General features: G+C 40.0%; 1 protein-coding gene across 1 annotated transcript in view; it reads right to left on the reverse strand.

Annotated features, from left to right (window-relative positions):
• The window catches only part of MYBPC1 (myosin binding protein C1), a 79258-nt gene that overhangs the window by 13607 nt on the left and 49067 nt on the right, over nucleotides 1–16584 (reverse strand). Inside the window, exons 20-26 of the mRNA XM_065888148.1 lie at nucleotides 14135–14294; nucleotides 12799–12903; nucleotides 11849–12037; nucleotides 10502–10636; nucleotides 6137–6190; nucleotides 5042–5209; nucleotides 1345–1433 (exon numbers count right to left, since the gene is read on the reverse strand). Coding sequence (XP_065744220.1) covers nucleotides 1345–1433; nucleotides 5042–5209; nucleotides 6137–6190; nucleotides 10502–10636; nucleotides 11849–12037; nucleotides 12799–12903; nucleotides 14135–14294 — 900 coding nt within the window. The remainder of the gene's footprint in view (nucleotides 1–1344; nucleotides 1434–5041; nucleotides 5210–6136; nucleotides 6191–10501; nucleotides 10637–11848; nucleotides 12038–12798; nucleotides 12904–14134; nucleotides 14295–16584) is intronic.

Genomic DNA, 16584 nt, shown 5'->3' on the forward strand with positions numbered 1-16584 from the left:
ACACTCTCCCATTCCCAACAAGATCTGGGAACTGGGATTAGCCCTAGCTGTTGTCATGATGTGGAAACTAGAGGGCTGATTCAGCCCCAATCCAGGGCTGGAGCTGGGTCCTGGGTGCCCGCCTTGTGCCAACTCCTGGTTTTTTTTTTAGGCTGTGGGAGGACAGAAGTGGGAGGAACCTTGCCAAGCCAGCGCCTGCCTCCTCTGCTGTGTTCACACTCACGTCCTCCTTGACTTCCGTTCTGATTTCAGGTGCTGTATATGTAGAAGCTAACTGCCTCTTCTAAGGCTGGGCCCCAGGTGCAATGAGAATGGCCTGAACTGGCTGTCCCTTTAGGTTAGTTTTCATGGGAGCCTGTGTTCGAACCAGCTCTGCGTGTGTGTGTGTTTGCAGAGACCTAAACATCCAAATGTTTGCAGAGACCTAAATTCTAGTTCTAAGGCCATGCTGTCTGACGTAACAGCCGTAAGCTCAATGTGGCCATTTAAACTAAAACTAATTAAAATTAAGGAAAATTAAAAATTCATTTCCCCAGTTGCCCTAGTTCCTAGCGGCACCTTTCAAGTCCTCAATAGACACATTTGGCTGCTGGCTACCATATTGGACGTTGCATACACAGAACATTCCTATCATCACAGAAAGTTTTATTGAACACCACTGTTTAGGGGCATAAAAGGAATCAAATGAGTAAGGAGGTAATGGTGCAGTGGGTGTTGTGTGTGTGTGTGTGTGTGTGTGTGTGTGTGTGTGTGTGAGAGAGAGAGAGAGAGAGCGCAAAAGTGATTATCATATGCAAAGCCTGGTTAATCTTATAAACAACAGATTCTTTTGAGAAGCGATGATTTAACAATGTTCATTTTATTTCAGTTAGGGGCATCAAAATTTCAAACTTCAGTTTTCCCTCATTGGAATTTGGGTGATTTGAGTGTGGTTTGGGGTAATCGTGGGAAGTAAGGACATGTTGTTTTCCTGAATGTTACAGCAAGAACTTCACTTAAAAGGAAGATCAGTTTTACAGATGGATAGAACCAGAAAGATCTTTAAGCATTTCTTGTTTCAGTGTCTCCTTGGTGTTTCCTCTCTGGCCCCCTGTGGTCCCTGAGCCTCAGACAAGACTAGGCCTCGTTTATCTCATGCAGAAGGAAAATCTATGACAGTTTTATAGATTTCTGTACTTGTAAAGCAGGAGGTTGTTGAATCACTCTCCAAATCTCCTCCATCCTTTCCTGCCTTTCCTCTGAGGAAATTCTGAATCACGAATAACTTAAATGCTGAAGTCCCTCCCTCTACTCCTTAAACACCCCAGCATGGGAAGGAGAAAATGAGCAACCCTGAATTATTACCTGGAAAGGTATAACCAGATTGATGGCTTCTCCAACTCTGCGGATATAGGTTTGCTTTAGGTGCCGTGGGATGCGAATCTTTGGAGCCTCTGGATGAGAGTAGAAGAGCGTAAGTTTGCAGTCAGTATCACACACTGGAAGCAGCATTACATAAGCATACTTGTCCTGATACTCACCAGGACTTCCCTACGCTCACGTCTCTGAAGTGAAATCTTAGTTGGGCTACTAACAGGTTATATGTGGTAACTTTGGTTCCAAATGTTTGCTTCAGGGAGAGATGTTTTCACAGCTTGATTCAACAAGATTGTTCCCTGACCTCCTTAATTTTACTACAACTTCCTATTTTTATTATAAGCCTAAAGCAACTTTATAGAAAAGCACTAAATTTTCTCTTAGGACCTTATATATTGTTTTCTTAGTTTCTAACAGTGAGTATGTTCTCCAATGAACATTCCATAAAAGATCTACAGTCACCACGTTAGCTGGTAGGGCTGCCCATTTTTTCTCACCAGAAAATAATAAAAAATGCTTTAGCACCTATTATTTATGTAATGATGTTAGAATTTGATGGTAACTTTCTCCCTTTATGACTAAGGTGAAGTATATAATTGGCAGCCCTAGCCCGCTGTATATTAATGTTCATTAATCAAACACCATGAAGATACTAGAACATGTGGTTGTAAACCCATCAGAAGCAGAGAATCAAGGCTCATGGCTCACAGGGATGAGGTGGGTCCTATCACTTGAGGGCTCTGTATGGAACAGATACTGGGATAAATGCTTTTCACAAAGCGACCAATTTAAACCTCACAGCCACCTTATGACACAGGTACTGTTTTTACATTATGATAAAGAAGCTAAAGCAACAGGGGGTTAAGTCACTTGCCCCAAGGTGACAGAGCCAGGATTAGACCTGGAATCACCTTCCACTGCCTATGCTCTACTTAGACACATGGACTGCGGGGTCAAGAGAGAGCTGGTGAGCTGGGAGGAAGCGAGAGAGTGGCATGGACATATACACACTACCAGACGTAAAATAGATAGCTAGTGGGAAGCAGCCGCATAGCACAGGGAGATCAGCTCGGTGCTCCGTGACCGCCTGGACGGGTGGGATAGGGAGGGTGGGAGGGAGGGAGACGCAAGAGGGAAGAGGTATGGGAACATATGTATATGTATAACTGATTCACTTTGTTATAAAGCAGAAACTAACACACCATTGTAAAGCAATTATACTCCAATAGAGATGTAAAAAAAAAATAAAAAAGAGAGATCTGGGTTTGAGTTCCAGATCAGACAGTAGATCTGGTCTCAGCCTATTCCGTAAAACTGGGATGATAACAGCATCTAATTCACAGCATTGTAGTGAGGATTAAATAAGGTCATCCATATAAAGTGTTTAGCATAATGGCTGAGAATAGTAAATGCTCAATAAACTTTAGGGGAAGAAGATGAAGATGATGGTAGTGGCGGTGATTACTGAATGCTGGAGCTGGAAGAGAACTTGAGAGATCCTCTAACTCCCTAACTTTACATAGGAGGAAAAGGAGGCTCAGCGAGGTTCTGTAGCACATTACACCATCATCATAATAAAAGCTAACATATACCAAGGGCTTATTATGTGGCCAGCATTCTGTTAAGCAAATAACATGGATTAATTTATTCAACTCTCACAACCTCTTGATGTAAGTACTATTATTGTATACATTTTGCAGATGAAGAAATTAAGGCTCAGGAATATCAAGTCCCTTGCCTGAGACCACATGGTTAATAAATGAAGGAAACAGGACTCAGCTTTCATAGTCTGTCTCTAGAATCTAATAAGAAAATGTGCATGCTTCATACTTTCTACCATCCATCCATCCACCCATCCCCCCATCCATCCATCCATCCATCCATCTATCCCCTAACTTACTCCCAAAAGGTTTCAGGCAGTCACACCGTAAGTCTGTGGCTCAACACGGTCCAGACCCAGATGTTCAGACCCCTTCCTGGTATTCTTTTCCCTGGAGCACCGATTCTCAAATTTTTTGGTCTCAGAATCCCATTACACTCTTAAAAATCATCAAAGGCCCTGCAAAGCTTTTGTTTATGTAGACTGTATCTATCATATATACCATATTAGAAGTTAAAACCAATAAATTTTGAAATACTTATATATTTATTGCTTGAAAAATAATAACAACATAAATATCATTTAAATGAAAACAACCATATTTACATTAACAAAAATTTGTGATATGAGTGGCATTATTTTATATTTTGGCAAATCTCTTTAATGTCTGACTTAATAGAGGCTAGCTGGACTTTATTTGTTTCTGCCTCTAATCTGTTTCAATACGCTGTTTTGGTTGAAGTACATGAAGAAAATTTGTCTTCACACAGACAGGAAGAATACTTTAAGAAACTTTTCAGACAATTGTGGGTATTCCTCTTTGATTCTACACTAAAACACGAGCTATAATTTCTTAAGGGTTAGCTGCAGTATGGAATCTGAAAAATTCTATGAACTTTTCATATCTGTTACATTAAACCCCATTGGTCTGCCTTCCATTTTGAATGTATCCTACCCACGCATGACTTTTTTTAACTTGCATTGGTCATTTGGAAAATATTGCTTCAATGAATCATGCAGATTGTTCAAATGTTGAAATATTGCATTATTCAATGTCAAAAAATTACATTTGCTACTATCACCACCTACTTCATCAGAAAAGATTTTAAGTATTGGAAAGCTGCCAAGTCCATGATGGTGGATACCAGTTTTCCATAATTTTAATTTTTGCTTCAAAGATTAAAGTTTTTCATTGACAAGTTGACAATATATACTATAAGTTGTTTTCCTTCAAGTAACAGGCTCACTCCATTCATTTTCTAGAAAATGTCTGCCAAATACCCAAGTCTGGCTAGCCGGAGTTTGTCACTCTGTCATTCTTTCGAGGAAGAATGGAGTTTCATGGAAAAGGTCGCGAGTTTAGGCTCTAATTCAGTTGCACAAATGCTTTACAAATGCTTTTCCTAGAGACAACTATCGTACTACCGTATTTAGCATAAGAGTTTCACATATACTTTGCATTTCATTGTCATACAGAGTATAGAAAAAAAGTGTACTCAAGAACCAAGGTTTAAGAACATTAATGATTCATATGTATCGTCAAGAACGCTCCAAGGCAAAGCTGGCCCTTTAATTTGAATTGCGAGTGAATGGTGGCGAGGAAGAAAAGACCAGCCAGACAATTTGGTGGCACAGATTGGATCTGTGCTAAGGCACCAGCAGTTTTACACATCATCACTTTTGTACCATCAGTGCAGAGGCCAAGCATTGAAAAGGGAAAACAATGTGTTCATATTATTATGAAAATGGTTTTGACCTCGCAGACTCACTTGAGCCATTTTGCTGCTGTATGGTTTGTTTGAAATGCTTCCCCCCGCCGCCGACCCCCACCCCTTGTGACTAGGCAGCCCAGCTGCCTATTGGCTCATGGAACCTGGTGTAGTTAGTTATCTGGTCCTCATACCAAGTTATAAACCGGAGCTGACCTCCCACGCTGCCTATAAAGGGCAGTTTTGTTCATTTCTAACTCCCAGGAGACATTAATAAAACATCAAAGGAGTGACAACAAAATAGGAGGGTTTGAGAAAGAAAGAGGTTAAAAAAAATGTGAAATGGAGACAAAATTTTGAAAGCCTTGCCACCTACCTACGATTTCTTTCACGAGGATGGGCTGAGAGTAGTACTTGGGCTCGCTGGCACCGGCGGCGTTCACAGCTTTCACGCGCACAAAGATCCTTGCATCCGTTGGCAGACCTGTGATGGTGAACTTGGTCTTCTCGATCAGCTCTGTGTTTGCAACTATCCAGTTGTCAGCTAAAATCCATGAAGAAAAAAAAAAGAAAGAAAAGACAAGAAGGGAGAATGGTGGTTAGTGAAAGAAATCATCCTGTTAAACAGTCAACTCCAAATTAGTATTTTAGTCAAAATTAAATCATTTGGAGAGAATGTGACTTTGGTCTGGACTCAGACTATATGGCTGGGTGTTTTTCATATTTAAATGAAAAATGGCCTAGAATGGCTAATGTAAATAGCAGAAGAATGATAATCAGATTCTGCCATCTTTGAAAAACCTCTTATTCAGGATACTAGGGTACCCTGAACAATGGTAACTGTCCCAGGAATTCTGTAGTAGTTTATCCCAATTTGGTTTTACAAGGTACATTTTTACAATTGATGTAACCATGATGTTTAATCATCTATATATATTAAAGTTCAGAAAAAGGGGAAAATGCTGTTCTTATGAATGAGAGACACCAACCTTTACAGTCATATGATCTCTCCATTTTATCCTGGCTGGTTTATTATTATAAGACATTAATATGGGCATGGGAAATCTTATCATGCTCCCAATGATGAAGAAAAGAAGCTTATATCCACGGCAAAAGGAACCACAACTCAGGAGCCAAGACCTCATAAGGAACTGGCACGATCTTTCACCACAATCAAAAGTTCTGATTTTTAAAATGCTTTTGGTGGCTTTGTCTACAACAGCAAGAAAACTTAAACCCAGAATCCAGGTTTTACAAATATTGCAGGTTCTAAAAGTTTGTATGCATTATTATGCCCACGGGGGGATAAAAAGAAGCTTGGATCCCACATTGTAAACTCACCGCCCGCCCTCCCCCCTCCATCTTTAAGGGCTTTTTTGTGTGTGGGTGTACTTCAGGCTGGGGCATAGAACATTCCCAGAAACTTTATCACACAGTAAGAAAGTTTGAGAGCTCTCAGAGAATACTTTACCTGGTAGATCATATGCAGCCTCCCCATTTTCAGCAGACTGTTTTGCTGATGTACCTTTGAGAATCCATCATTAAAATTAATTAAAGACACCCACTTTCACAACAGAAGAATGTCATATCAGTAGTCAGCATTCTCTGTTAGTAAAGTGTGAAAAGTATGCAAAGATATTTGTCTTCAGAACAGTGATGGAAGAGACCAAACACATTAGAGGAGGGGGTAATTCCTCAGGAGGGGCACAGCCTGCTCTATTCAGACTGTGGGGGTTTTTTTGTCCTGAGGCACTTGCCACAGAGAAGAAGAGGAGAAAGGAGGCTGGGGCACCTCCAACTGTGGGAGCAAGAGGTAGAGAACAACACAGCAAGACCCTGGAGACAAAGGCGGAGCAGGTTCTGGACTCTACAGGGGAGCAGTGCACAGTGGAACAGTCTACCCTTGCTCCTGTCCCTGCTACTTCAGCCTGGGAGGGTCCTGTGGGGCCCCAGGGAACGCAGTTCTCCCACTCTGGGGCTCACACATCAGAGTCTGGGAGTGAGGGCACTTGAGATATGGCCAGCCCCGTCTTACCAGGAAATGAAAAGGCTCTCCATGGAAGTGGAAACTGCCCCAGCAGCCCAGGAGGCAGCACCTGGTTGCCATGACAACAAGCTCTTGGTCTGGCAAACTGAGCTGTCCTGGTTCCCGCATTCCACACGGTGGAGGGAATGCTGCTGACTCACAGAGTGCCTGGAGGTGCACCCCACTAGTTTGGGACGATGACCATCTAGGTTATCAGGAACAGAGCAGGGGGGTGGGGACTAGACTGGCCCCTCTTGGAACCTTCTCCTCTCTCTTATTTCAAGCCTTCTAAGAGCATCAGGGAGAAGGGGCAGCAAGCGAGAAGCATGTGGATGGTACAAATTGCTTAGGACTTTGAAAAAGAGATACATCTTGAAGCCAATGGTCTGTTTGGGAGCTACTGTGTTGATATTTCCACAATCAAGAGACGATCGATGAGAACGTGAAGTAGGAGACTGAGAAAACAGGCATGAAAGAGTGAAGAACTAGGGAAGAAGAAAATTTCAAGAGAAAACAGGACAAAACGAGATCAGAGGGATATGGTGTATCACGTTGATTGATTTGCATATATTGAAGAATCCTTGCATTCCTGGAATAAACCCCACTTGATCATGGTGTATGATCCTTTTAGTGTGCTGTTGGGACCTAATGAAACTTAAAAGCTTTTGCACAGCAAAGGAAACCATAAACAAGACCAAAAGACAACCCTCAGAATGGGAGAAAATATTTGCAAACGAAGCAACTGACAAAGGATTAATCTCCAAAACTTATAAGCAGCTCCTGCAGCTCAATAACAAAAAAACCCAATCCAAAAATGGGCAGAAGACCTAAATAGACATTTCTCCAAAGAAGATATACAGATGGCCAACAAACACATGAAGGAATGCTCAACATCACTAATCATTAGAGAAATGCAAATTGAAACTACAATGAGATATCATCTCACACCGGTCAGAATGGCCATAATCAAAAAATCTACAAACACTAAATGCTGGAGAGGGTGTGGAGAAAAGGGAACACTCTTGCACTGCTAGTGGGAATGTAAATTGATACAGCCACTATGGAGAACAGTATGGAGGTTCCTTAAAAAACTACAAATAGAACTACCATACGACCCAGCAATCCCACTACTGGGCATGTACCCTGAGAAAACCATAATTCAAAAAGAGTCATGTACCAAAATGTTCATTGCAGCTCTATTTACAATAGCCAGGAGATGGAAGCAACCTAAGTGTCCATCATCGGATGAATGGATAAAGAAGATGTGGCACATATATACAATGGAATATCACTCAGCCATAAAAAGAAATGAAATTGAGTTATTTGTAGTGAGGTGGATGGACGTAGAGTCTGTCATGCAGGGTGAAGTAAGTCAGAAAGAGAAAAACAAATACCGTATGCTAACACATATATATGGAATCTAAGAAAAAAAAAAGGTCATGAAGAACCTAGGGGTAAGATGGGAATAAAGACACAGACCTACTAGAGAATGGACTTGAAGATATGGAGAGGGGGAAGGGTAAGCTGTGACAAAGTGAGAGAGTGGCATGGACATATATACACTACCAAACGTAAAATAGATAGCTAGTGGGAAGCAGCCGCATAGTACAGGGAGATCAGCTCAGTGCTTTGTGACCACCTAGAGGGGTGGGGTAGGGAGGGTGGGAGGGAGGGAGACACAGAGGGAAGAGATATGGGAACATATGTATATGTATAACTGATTCACTTTGTTATAAAGCAGAAACTAACACACCATTGTAAAGCAATTATACTCCAATAAAGATGTTAAAAAAAAAGATCAGAGGGAAACAAAAACATCTCTTCATATTTGAACTACTTGAGGGAAAGAGAAAGAAAACGGGAAGGGAGTGTGAAAGTTATTTAATACATGAGGAGAATTTTTAAGGAAGAAGAGTAAAATGGTGCAGGCATTAAACAATAAAATAAACACCAAGAGAAAGACAGAGTCCAAACCAACACACGATCTTATGAAAGAAAGAGTTATCTTACAGAGTAAAACCTGCCATATCTAAAAGCATTAAACACTTCAGAAAATTAGTCTGGAGGACAACAGCCATTAAAAGAGAATGAAGAATAGGGCAGCCACATAAAGGAAGTAAGAAAAGACTGCAAGAAGAAAGATATACACGTTATAAAAAAACTTCCATAGAAAGCTAATTCCAAAATGTTACGTGGCAAAATATATACACAATAATGACTGTGTACATATATATATGTATATGCGGGTATACATATATATCTACACAGACAACACACAGAATTATGTAAAATACACTTCATTGCATTTTATCTAAGGTGGGTAACATCAAAATGACAGCCATCTATCATTTTGCTGTATCTTCTTACTTTTTAAACCTATCAGAAAGAAAAGAGTAAACAATTTGCTCTGTTTCATACATACACAAAAGGTTTGTATTCATCACACAAAAGATTGGAAAGTTCTGTTAGCTGGGAGGTATAAATAACAGAGAGGAGGGCTTGGGAGTTTTTCAAATTGGGGGAGGGGAATGGAATGGGAATAAATCATACTCCAAAGCACTCAAGACTATAATGTCTCCACTGGTTTTGGTTAGTGGCTGTCTAAGCCCTGGAAAAATCAACAATAGTGTTCTGTGAGTGAGTGCATGTGAACGGAACTAAGTGTCACCAAGATGCTTTATTCTCCCTTTCTCTCTCCTCTCCCGACCAACACTGGTTATTTCCACGCGTGCCCCCATCCAGAAGCCTGGGGCTTCTTCTTCAGCAGTTTTCTCTTCAAAGTTAGAAATTTCTTCTCCATAGAGGTTTTCCTTCTGGGGAAGTGTTCACACTCCTGGTTTCCCAAATGTGCTCTGGAGTCTCTCTTTCCTTCACGTAAGATCCACGTTAAAGTTTGGGGTCCAAAGAGTTTTCTTAGAGTTAGAGACCAAGTCTGGGCCTCTCATTTGTGGAGAAGGAACAAACTTCCCTGGTGGATTGTTTCCCTACCATGACCTAGAATGCAGCCCGAGTCCAGAGCTGGGGCAATTTTATTCACCCATCTCCAAATCATGACAAGTATGAAATCAAAAACACAAGAAATTTTAGTGAAGTTCACATCTTTTTTTTGGTTTTAGGTGCACTCTGGCCTATATTTTCTTGTGTCATTTTCTCTTTTTCTATTATTTCTATCAACAAGGGTTTTTTTTGCCTATTTCTCTTCCCCTCCTAAATTTAAGCCATTAAATTTTTATGCACCCGTATCCTGAGACAAGTTACTGCCATAATGTTGAATCTATTTCGTACACCCTCTGGGATTTAATGCTGATTATTTTAAACACTGAAAGTTGTCCTTAATTATTCTTTTTTTTTCCTTTAAGAAGGCACAATTGATCACCAGATGGTCAAGTATATAATCTCTCTTTATTACCCAGAAATAGGCAGCTCTGTTGATAGCTGACCTCTGCTCAGTATAGAGTTTAGAATTTCCAACTTGCTTTATCCTGCCTAGAATTTTATGTTGCTTTGGTACATTTTAATTCCACCAATTCAAGAAGTGGGAATCCCTGAAGTTTGATCAGAATCTCTCCTCCTATGTCCTAGATAACTCGTGTTGTCGGATCTGGGAGCCTACCTGGGATATTTTTGAGATCTCTATTTGTTAGTCAAGTAACAAAGAAGGGCTAAATTCTCATCCATCATAGAAGGATGACCTTTGGCTTGTTGTCATTTTCAGTAGGAAGGAGATGAGTTCCCAAGAAAGAGCAACAAAAGGGGGGCATACCTCACCTATTGATGACGGTATTCGTTTGAACTACTAGTTGTACTTACTTCCTTCAAAGCAATACTCTAGCACATAGCCATCTAAACCTGCTGCACCAATCTGGTCGGGGGGCCGCCACTTCATTGTGACAGTGGTGTCAGTTACAGAGTCAACAGCCAGAAGAGTAGGTGGGCTGGTTACAGCTTCAGAGATAAAAGAGACAGAAAAAGAAGAAATTATTAAGTACAGAATTATGGCACAGGAACTGTGATAAAATGAACTAGGATACAAATAAAAATATACACAGGGACTTCCCTGGTGGCACAGTGATTAAGAATACGCCTGCCAATGCAGGGGACATGGGTTCGAGCCCTGGTCCGGGAAGATCCCACATGCCGCTGAGCAACTAAGCCCGTGAGCCACAACTACTGAGCCTGCGCTCTAGAGCCCGCGAGCCACAACTACTGAAGCCCACACGCCTAGAGCCTGTGCTCTGCAACAAGAGAAGCCACCACAATGAGAAGCCCGTGCACCGCAGTGAAGAGTAGCCCCTGCTCGCCACAACTAGAGAAAGCCCACACGCAGCGAAGAAGACCCAACACAGCTAAAAATAAGTAAGTAAATAAATAAATAAGAAAAAATATACACAGAAGCCCCCACGTGTTAATAAAATTCAACGAGACTCCTCGAGCATATGCTGTGTTTACAGCAAAGATCTGCCAGATGTGAAAATTTTTTTATCAACGCTGTCACACTTTCCCTCCATTTGGGAGGTTGACATGGGAGTCTGGGAGGCCCAGAAAGTTGAAAAAGTCAAAGTTTGAGATCTAATGATCTAGAGTAAATTTTCCATAACTTTCTAATTTTAAAGTGCAAACTCTTGTACTAAATATTTCTATTGAAAAATCTACTCACTACCAGAAAATAGTGGAGACGTCTTGTCTTCTCTTTCTTTGCCTTTACTGAACTGACATTGTTGGTTCAATAGATAACATTTAAAGTGTGACTATAAAGCAAAGAGACTAGCTTTCAAGTGTGCTTGGTTGAATTGATGTCAATTTGTTTTAGTTATAGTGTTTACACCAGGGTGCTGGGTTATACTTTCAGAAGGACAAATGGGGGTAGTCTTGTGTCAATGGGCCCAGCTACATGTTTCCAGTGGGAAGGGGCAAACAGAGCCACCCACAGCTGTCCTTGGGATTCTGGTAATAAATTCCAGGGCCTACATTATGAAGGCATTCAACTCTATTGTGTTGTTTGTAATTTCTTAGAAAATTGCCCCTAACCACCTCTAGTCTCCTACTCCTGTATCACCCTAAGAAGCTTCCAGGTCTGCTCCAGTTAGAGGTCAGAAGGAAGCAGTCACAATCTGGGGCAACGATTTTCATGACAAAGACACACCTCTCTTGACTCACCCAATGGAACAAAAGGTTTGGAGGGCATACTGGGCTTGGAGAGGCCAACGGCATTGACGGCAAAGATGCGGACCTCGTAGGCCACACCTTCAATCATATTCTTGGGCTCAAAGGTTGTTTCTTTACAGAGATCAAAATTCAGCCTCATCCACCTGGAGCTTTGCTTCTTTTTCCTCTCAATGAAGTAACCTGAAGGGGACGCAAAATGGAAACTGAAGCTTTTCCTTGGTCTCCAAAATTAAACTTTGTCAGATATTAGAAAGTTCAAAAATTTCCCATATTCTCAGCACTCAAAGTGAAATAGTCATATATGTATTTTTAACCCATCTTATTCCATTGGTGTTTTTGAGAGAGATTATAAATAATACAAATATTAACATCATGGGATAGAGATAAAAATAATAAGACTAGAAAAAAATAAAATGGTACTAGGAAGAGAAGAGAAAAAATAAACCACAGATATGTAGGCCATAGAAACTTACATAGTCACTCTATTTGAGCAACAGATGTGGCTTTGAGTCCCAGCAATGTAAGAAGGGGGAAATAACCAGTTTTGTGAGTTTCATTATTAGCAAGTAGAAGAAAGTTCCTGTTCCACAGGGGAAGCAAATTCTTCTAAGTATTTAACTCTAGAAGAAATTGCCTCATAGACATAATTCTATGGATCTAGGCATTTACTGACCAGAATAAAGTTAGACTTACAGTTGTTTCAAAATTATATAATGAACAGAAATGTCAAACAAAAAAAGAGGACAGGCAATCAGACGATATTCATCAGAGCTATTTAAATCTCAAGTACTTATAAAGCATCCCCCAATATATTTCAATGTGAATGGATATTTAAAAGTTTTCTTCTAAATGCAGTATTTTAAAATGTGCTTTGTACTAATGTGCATGAAGAGGACACCAACTCCACTGGCAGGTCCACAGATGGACCAACACGCAGTTACCTAAGATTGGGGACCCTCCATCATAGAGAGGAGGGTCCCAGTTCATGATGCACCACTCATCTCCCACATGTGTCACATTCGGCGCCACTGGAGGATCAGGGACGTCTGTAGCCAACAAAAAATGGAATAGAATAAAATAAAATAAAATTGAAGGAGTGAGAGCACAAAGAAGAATGTTCATTGGAAAATATGTTTTTGGATGACAATCACAGAAGCAAGGTTATTTCTTATTATTTTTCCACGTTTACTAAAGTGCACTGGGTAACTAATTTGGGTACAACGTCATGCTCTATATGGAATCAGGGAAGGTGAGCCCGATACAAATAAAATAACGATGTCTCCAAATCCTTTAAACTAGTGTCACATTACAGAACCGTATGAAACCCAAGACTTTTGTTATTTACCTTGAAAATGGCGACTAAGAAATTATTGCCTAGATGTTGGACGTGATTTTGTTTTTTTGTTTTTTAACCACAGAAGTGAACTTGCAGCAGAACTGAATCAAGAACTAATTACTGCACATTTTACATCAGTTGTTGTATAAGATGTTGACTGGTAGAAATCCAAGTCAAAAATGGCAAGTTACCATGTCTTATAAATATAGTTCAGTACATAACAAAGTGACCTTAGTTTTGGATCAATTTGAAATATGTTTCTTGGGAATTCCCTGGTGGTCCAGTGGTTAGGACGTTGCACTTCTGCTGCAGGTACGGGTTCGATCCCTGGTAGGGGAACTAAGATCCCGCATGCCACATGGCATGGCCAAAAAAAAGACAGAGAGAAAAGAAAAAAAATTAATATGTTTCTTAAGGGAAAGCTAAAGTGGGATGAAGAGATCATGAGACCTTGGACCACCAGTAATCTGCCATACTCATTTCACTTGATTTCAGGATCAGGAAAAATGTACTTAAAAGGTCATCTAAAAACCAAGGCAGATCTTACTCCTCTACAGTGAGTGTGATGTTGGAAATTATTTAGCAATTGTGTGTCAGTGACTGTAGAGGGCACTGAAAGGGAGTGTGACTGTGGAGAGCTAATGACAGTAACCCCAAAAGGTTAACCTTAGCTACTCCTCACCGCAACTAGTCCTCTAGGCAAGTAAAGACACAAGAGAGGAAAGGAAAGGAAAAGGAAGAAAAAGGAAAGAAAAGAGAAAGACATATAAAGAAGTGGCAAAGATAAAAAAAGAAAGGCAGTGATTTATAAAATACAGCTATACTGTGTGCTTCTTTGTTGGCTACCCAGAAAAGCTGAGAGAACCAAGAACTTGCAAAGTCTACTTTGGATCTAGACATGTCAGCCTGATTCTAGAAGTCTGTTGACTCAGAGGACTTACCCACAACTTTAATCGTGATGGCTGCATGTGCTTCCCCAGCTTCATTTTTCAGATTTATGTGGTAAACACCAGAATCATCTTTTTCTGCTACATCAATAACCAGAGTGGTGCTGTCAGGGTAATTTTCAGTTCTTATTCGGCTACCGCCCTCCATAATAGCCTACAGAGGAAAGAAATACAATGTGGCATGACCTATGCAAACAACAAGGACACCTCCAGAGTGCCCGGGCACTTAAGCTGGACATGGTGCCACTACCTGAAATATGTGCTCTTAGTTTAATCCTCCACCAGCTCTAAGGACAAAAGTATTGTCATCCCATTTTACACATGGGAAGAACTGTGGCCCGAGGTTACACGGCTAAGAAGTGGTAGAACTGGGATTTGACTCCAAAGTTCACTACCCATTAACTCCTTACAGAGAAAGTTGGAGGACCAAAAATACAAGCGCAGAAGTGTCATTCTAGGAGAAGAGTTTCTTTGTACATGAAATTAGAAATACTTAAACTCACATCAGAAACTAAATAATGATTTGTTCCTTTCTTTAGATGTCTTGGAAATTTAAAAATACTGAAAAGGGTTGAAGAAGGCCACAGTGCCAATTTCCCATACAAGTTGCGTACTGAGTTTTCCCTTCCAGCAGGACATGAAAGAATGAACATCTAATTCCCAAAGTAAAGACAGAGTGAGGTTGAGACTTCTATTATATTTTCTTTCTTTTCTCCTTCTTCTCCTTCTCCTTTTCCCCTTCTTATTTTCCTTCATTTCTCGCCTTCCTTCTTCCTTACACCAGAAGTTTAAAGCAGCATTACATTTTTCTGATTCCCAGCTCATATCTTCCATGCAATAATAGACAGCCAATATACAAAGAGGAAAAACAGAGAAAGGCCAAAGCAATTTAGAAAGAGGGTAATTTGCCAGTATTGTCAACTCTACTCTTTTGTGTCTGGATTAGGACTTGTAAGTCTTCAATAACATAAGATTGTGGCAACGGTAAGAATACTTGAAATGGCTTTCATAATTCTCATTTTATAATAGAAAAAAATTTCCTCATTTTAGCCAAATTCTAATCTTAAGATTACAAAAGATGTTCTGCTTGAAAAGAAAAATAACTTACTTAGGGTGGTGTTATATTATCCTCTTCATATTTCTATGTTTTATTTTGTTTCTTATGCTATAATTTACATCAAGTAAAATTCATAGTTTTAGATATATAATCTATGAATTCTGACAAATTTATGTGAGTGTGTAACCACCCCCATAATCAAGCTACAGACTGTTTCCATCACATCTCACAGTGTCTCCATGCTCCTTGGCATGCAACCCACTAACCCCACATCCTGGTCCCTGGCACCCACTGGTCTGTTATTTGCCCCTTTGGTTTCCCCTTTTCCAGAATGCCATATAAATGGAATCAAACAGTATGTAGTCTTCCAAGTGCATATTTTTAGACTGATCCATGTTGCTGCTTGTATTACTAGTACGTTCCTTTTAATTGTTGAGTAGTTTTCCATTGCATGTTCCACGTGCAGTTGGAATATGTTTGTACAATTGGACTTTTGAGTCATTTCCAGGTTTTGACAATTATAAATAAGTCTGCCATAAACATTCCTATACGAGTTTTTGTGTGGGCATGTGTTTCATTTCTTTTGGGTAAATACCTAGGAATAGCCTTGTGGAGTTTTATAGTAAGCTCATGCTTAACTTTATAAAAAACTACCAAACTGTTTTCCAAAGTGGATGTACCATTTTGCATTCCCACCAGCAATGTATGAGAGTTTAATTGTTCCGTATCCTTGTCAGCATTTGGTACTGTCAGGTTTTTTTTTAATGGCTTTTAAAAAATACTCTTTGTTTTTTGTTCCAGCTTCTTTCACACAGCATAATTATTTTGAGAGTCATCCAAGTTATTGCAGTACTCCCTTGTATGAATTTCTTACAATTTGTTTATCCATTCACCCACTGATGGAATTTGCATTGTTTTCAGCTTTTGAATATTACAAATAAGGCTACTATGACCATTTGTTCTAGTAGATTTTTTTGCAGATTACATTGGATTTTCTACATCGATGATTACGTCATCTGCAAATAAAGACAGTTCTACTTCTTCCTTTCCAAAATGGATGTCTTTTACTTCTCTTTCTTGCTTGATTGCCCTGGCTAGAACCTCCAGTATAATGCTGAACAGAAGTGGTGAGAGTGAACATCTTTTCTCTCTTCTTTCTGATCTTAAAGGGAAAGAATTCAACCTTTCACTATTAAGTAGGATTATAGTTGTAGCATTTTTATGAATGTCTTTTATTATGCTGAGGAAGTTCCTTTCACTTCCAAGTTTGCTCAGAGACTTTTACTAGGAATGGATGTTGGATTCTGTCAAATGCTTTTCTGTGTCTATCGAGATGACCACATTTTTTCTCTGGTTTGTTAATATGGTGAATTATATTAACCAATGT

The sequence above is a fragment of the Phocoena phocoena genome, chromosome 11 (genome assembly GCF_963924675.1).
Source record: "Phocoena phocoena chromosome 11, mPhoPho1.1, whole genome shotgun sequence".
In the NCBI taxonomy this organism is placed as follows: Eukaryota; Metazoa; Chordata; class Mammalia; order Artiodactyla; family Phocoenidae; genus Phocoena; species Phocoena phocoena.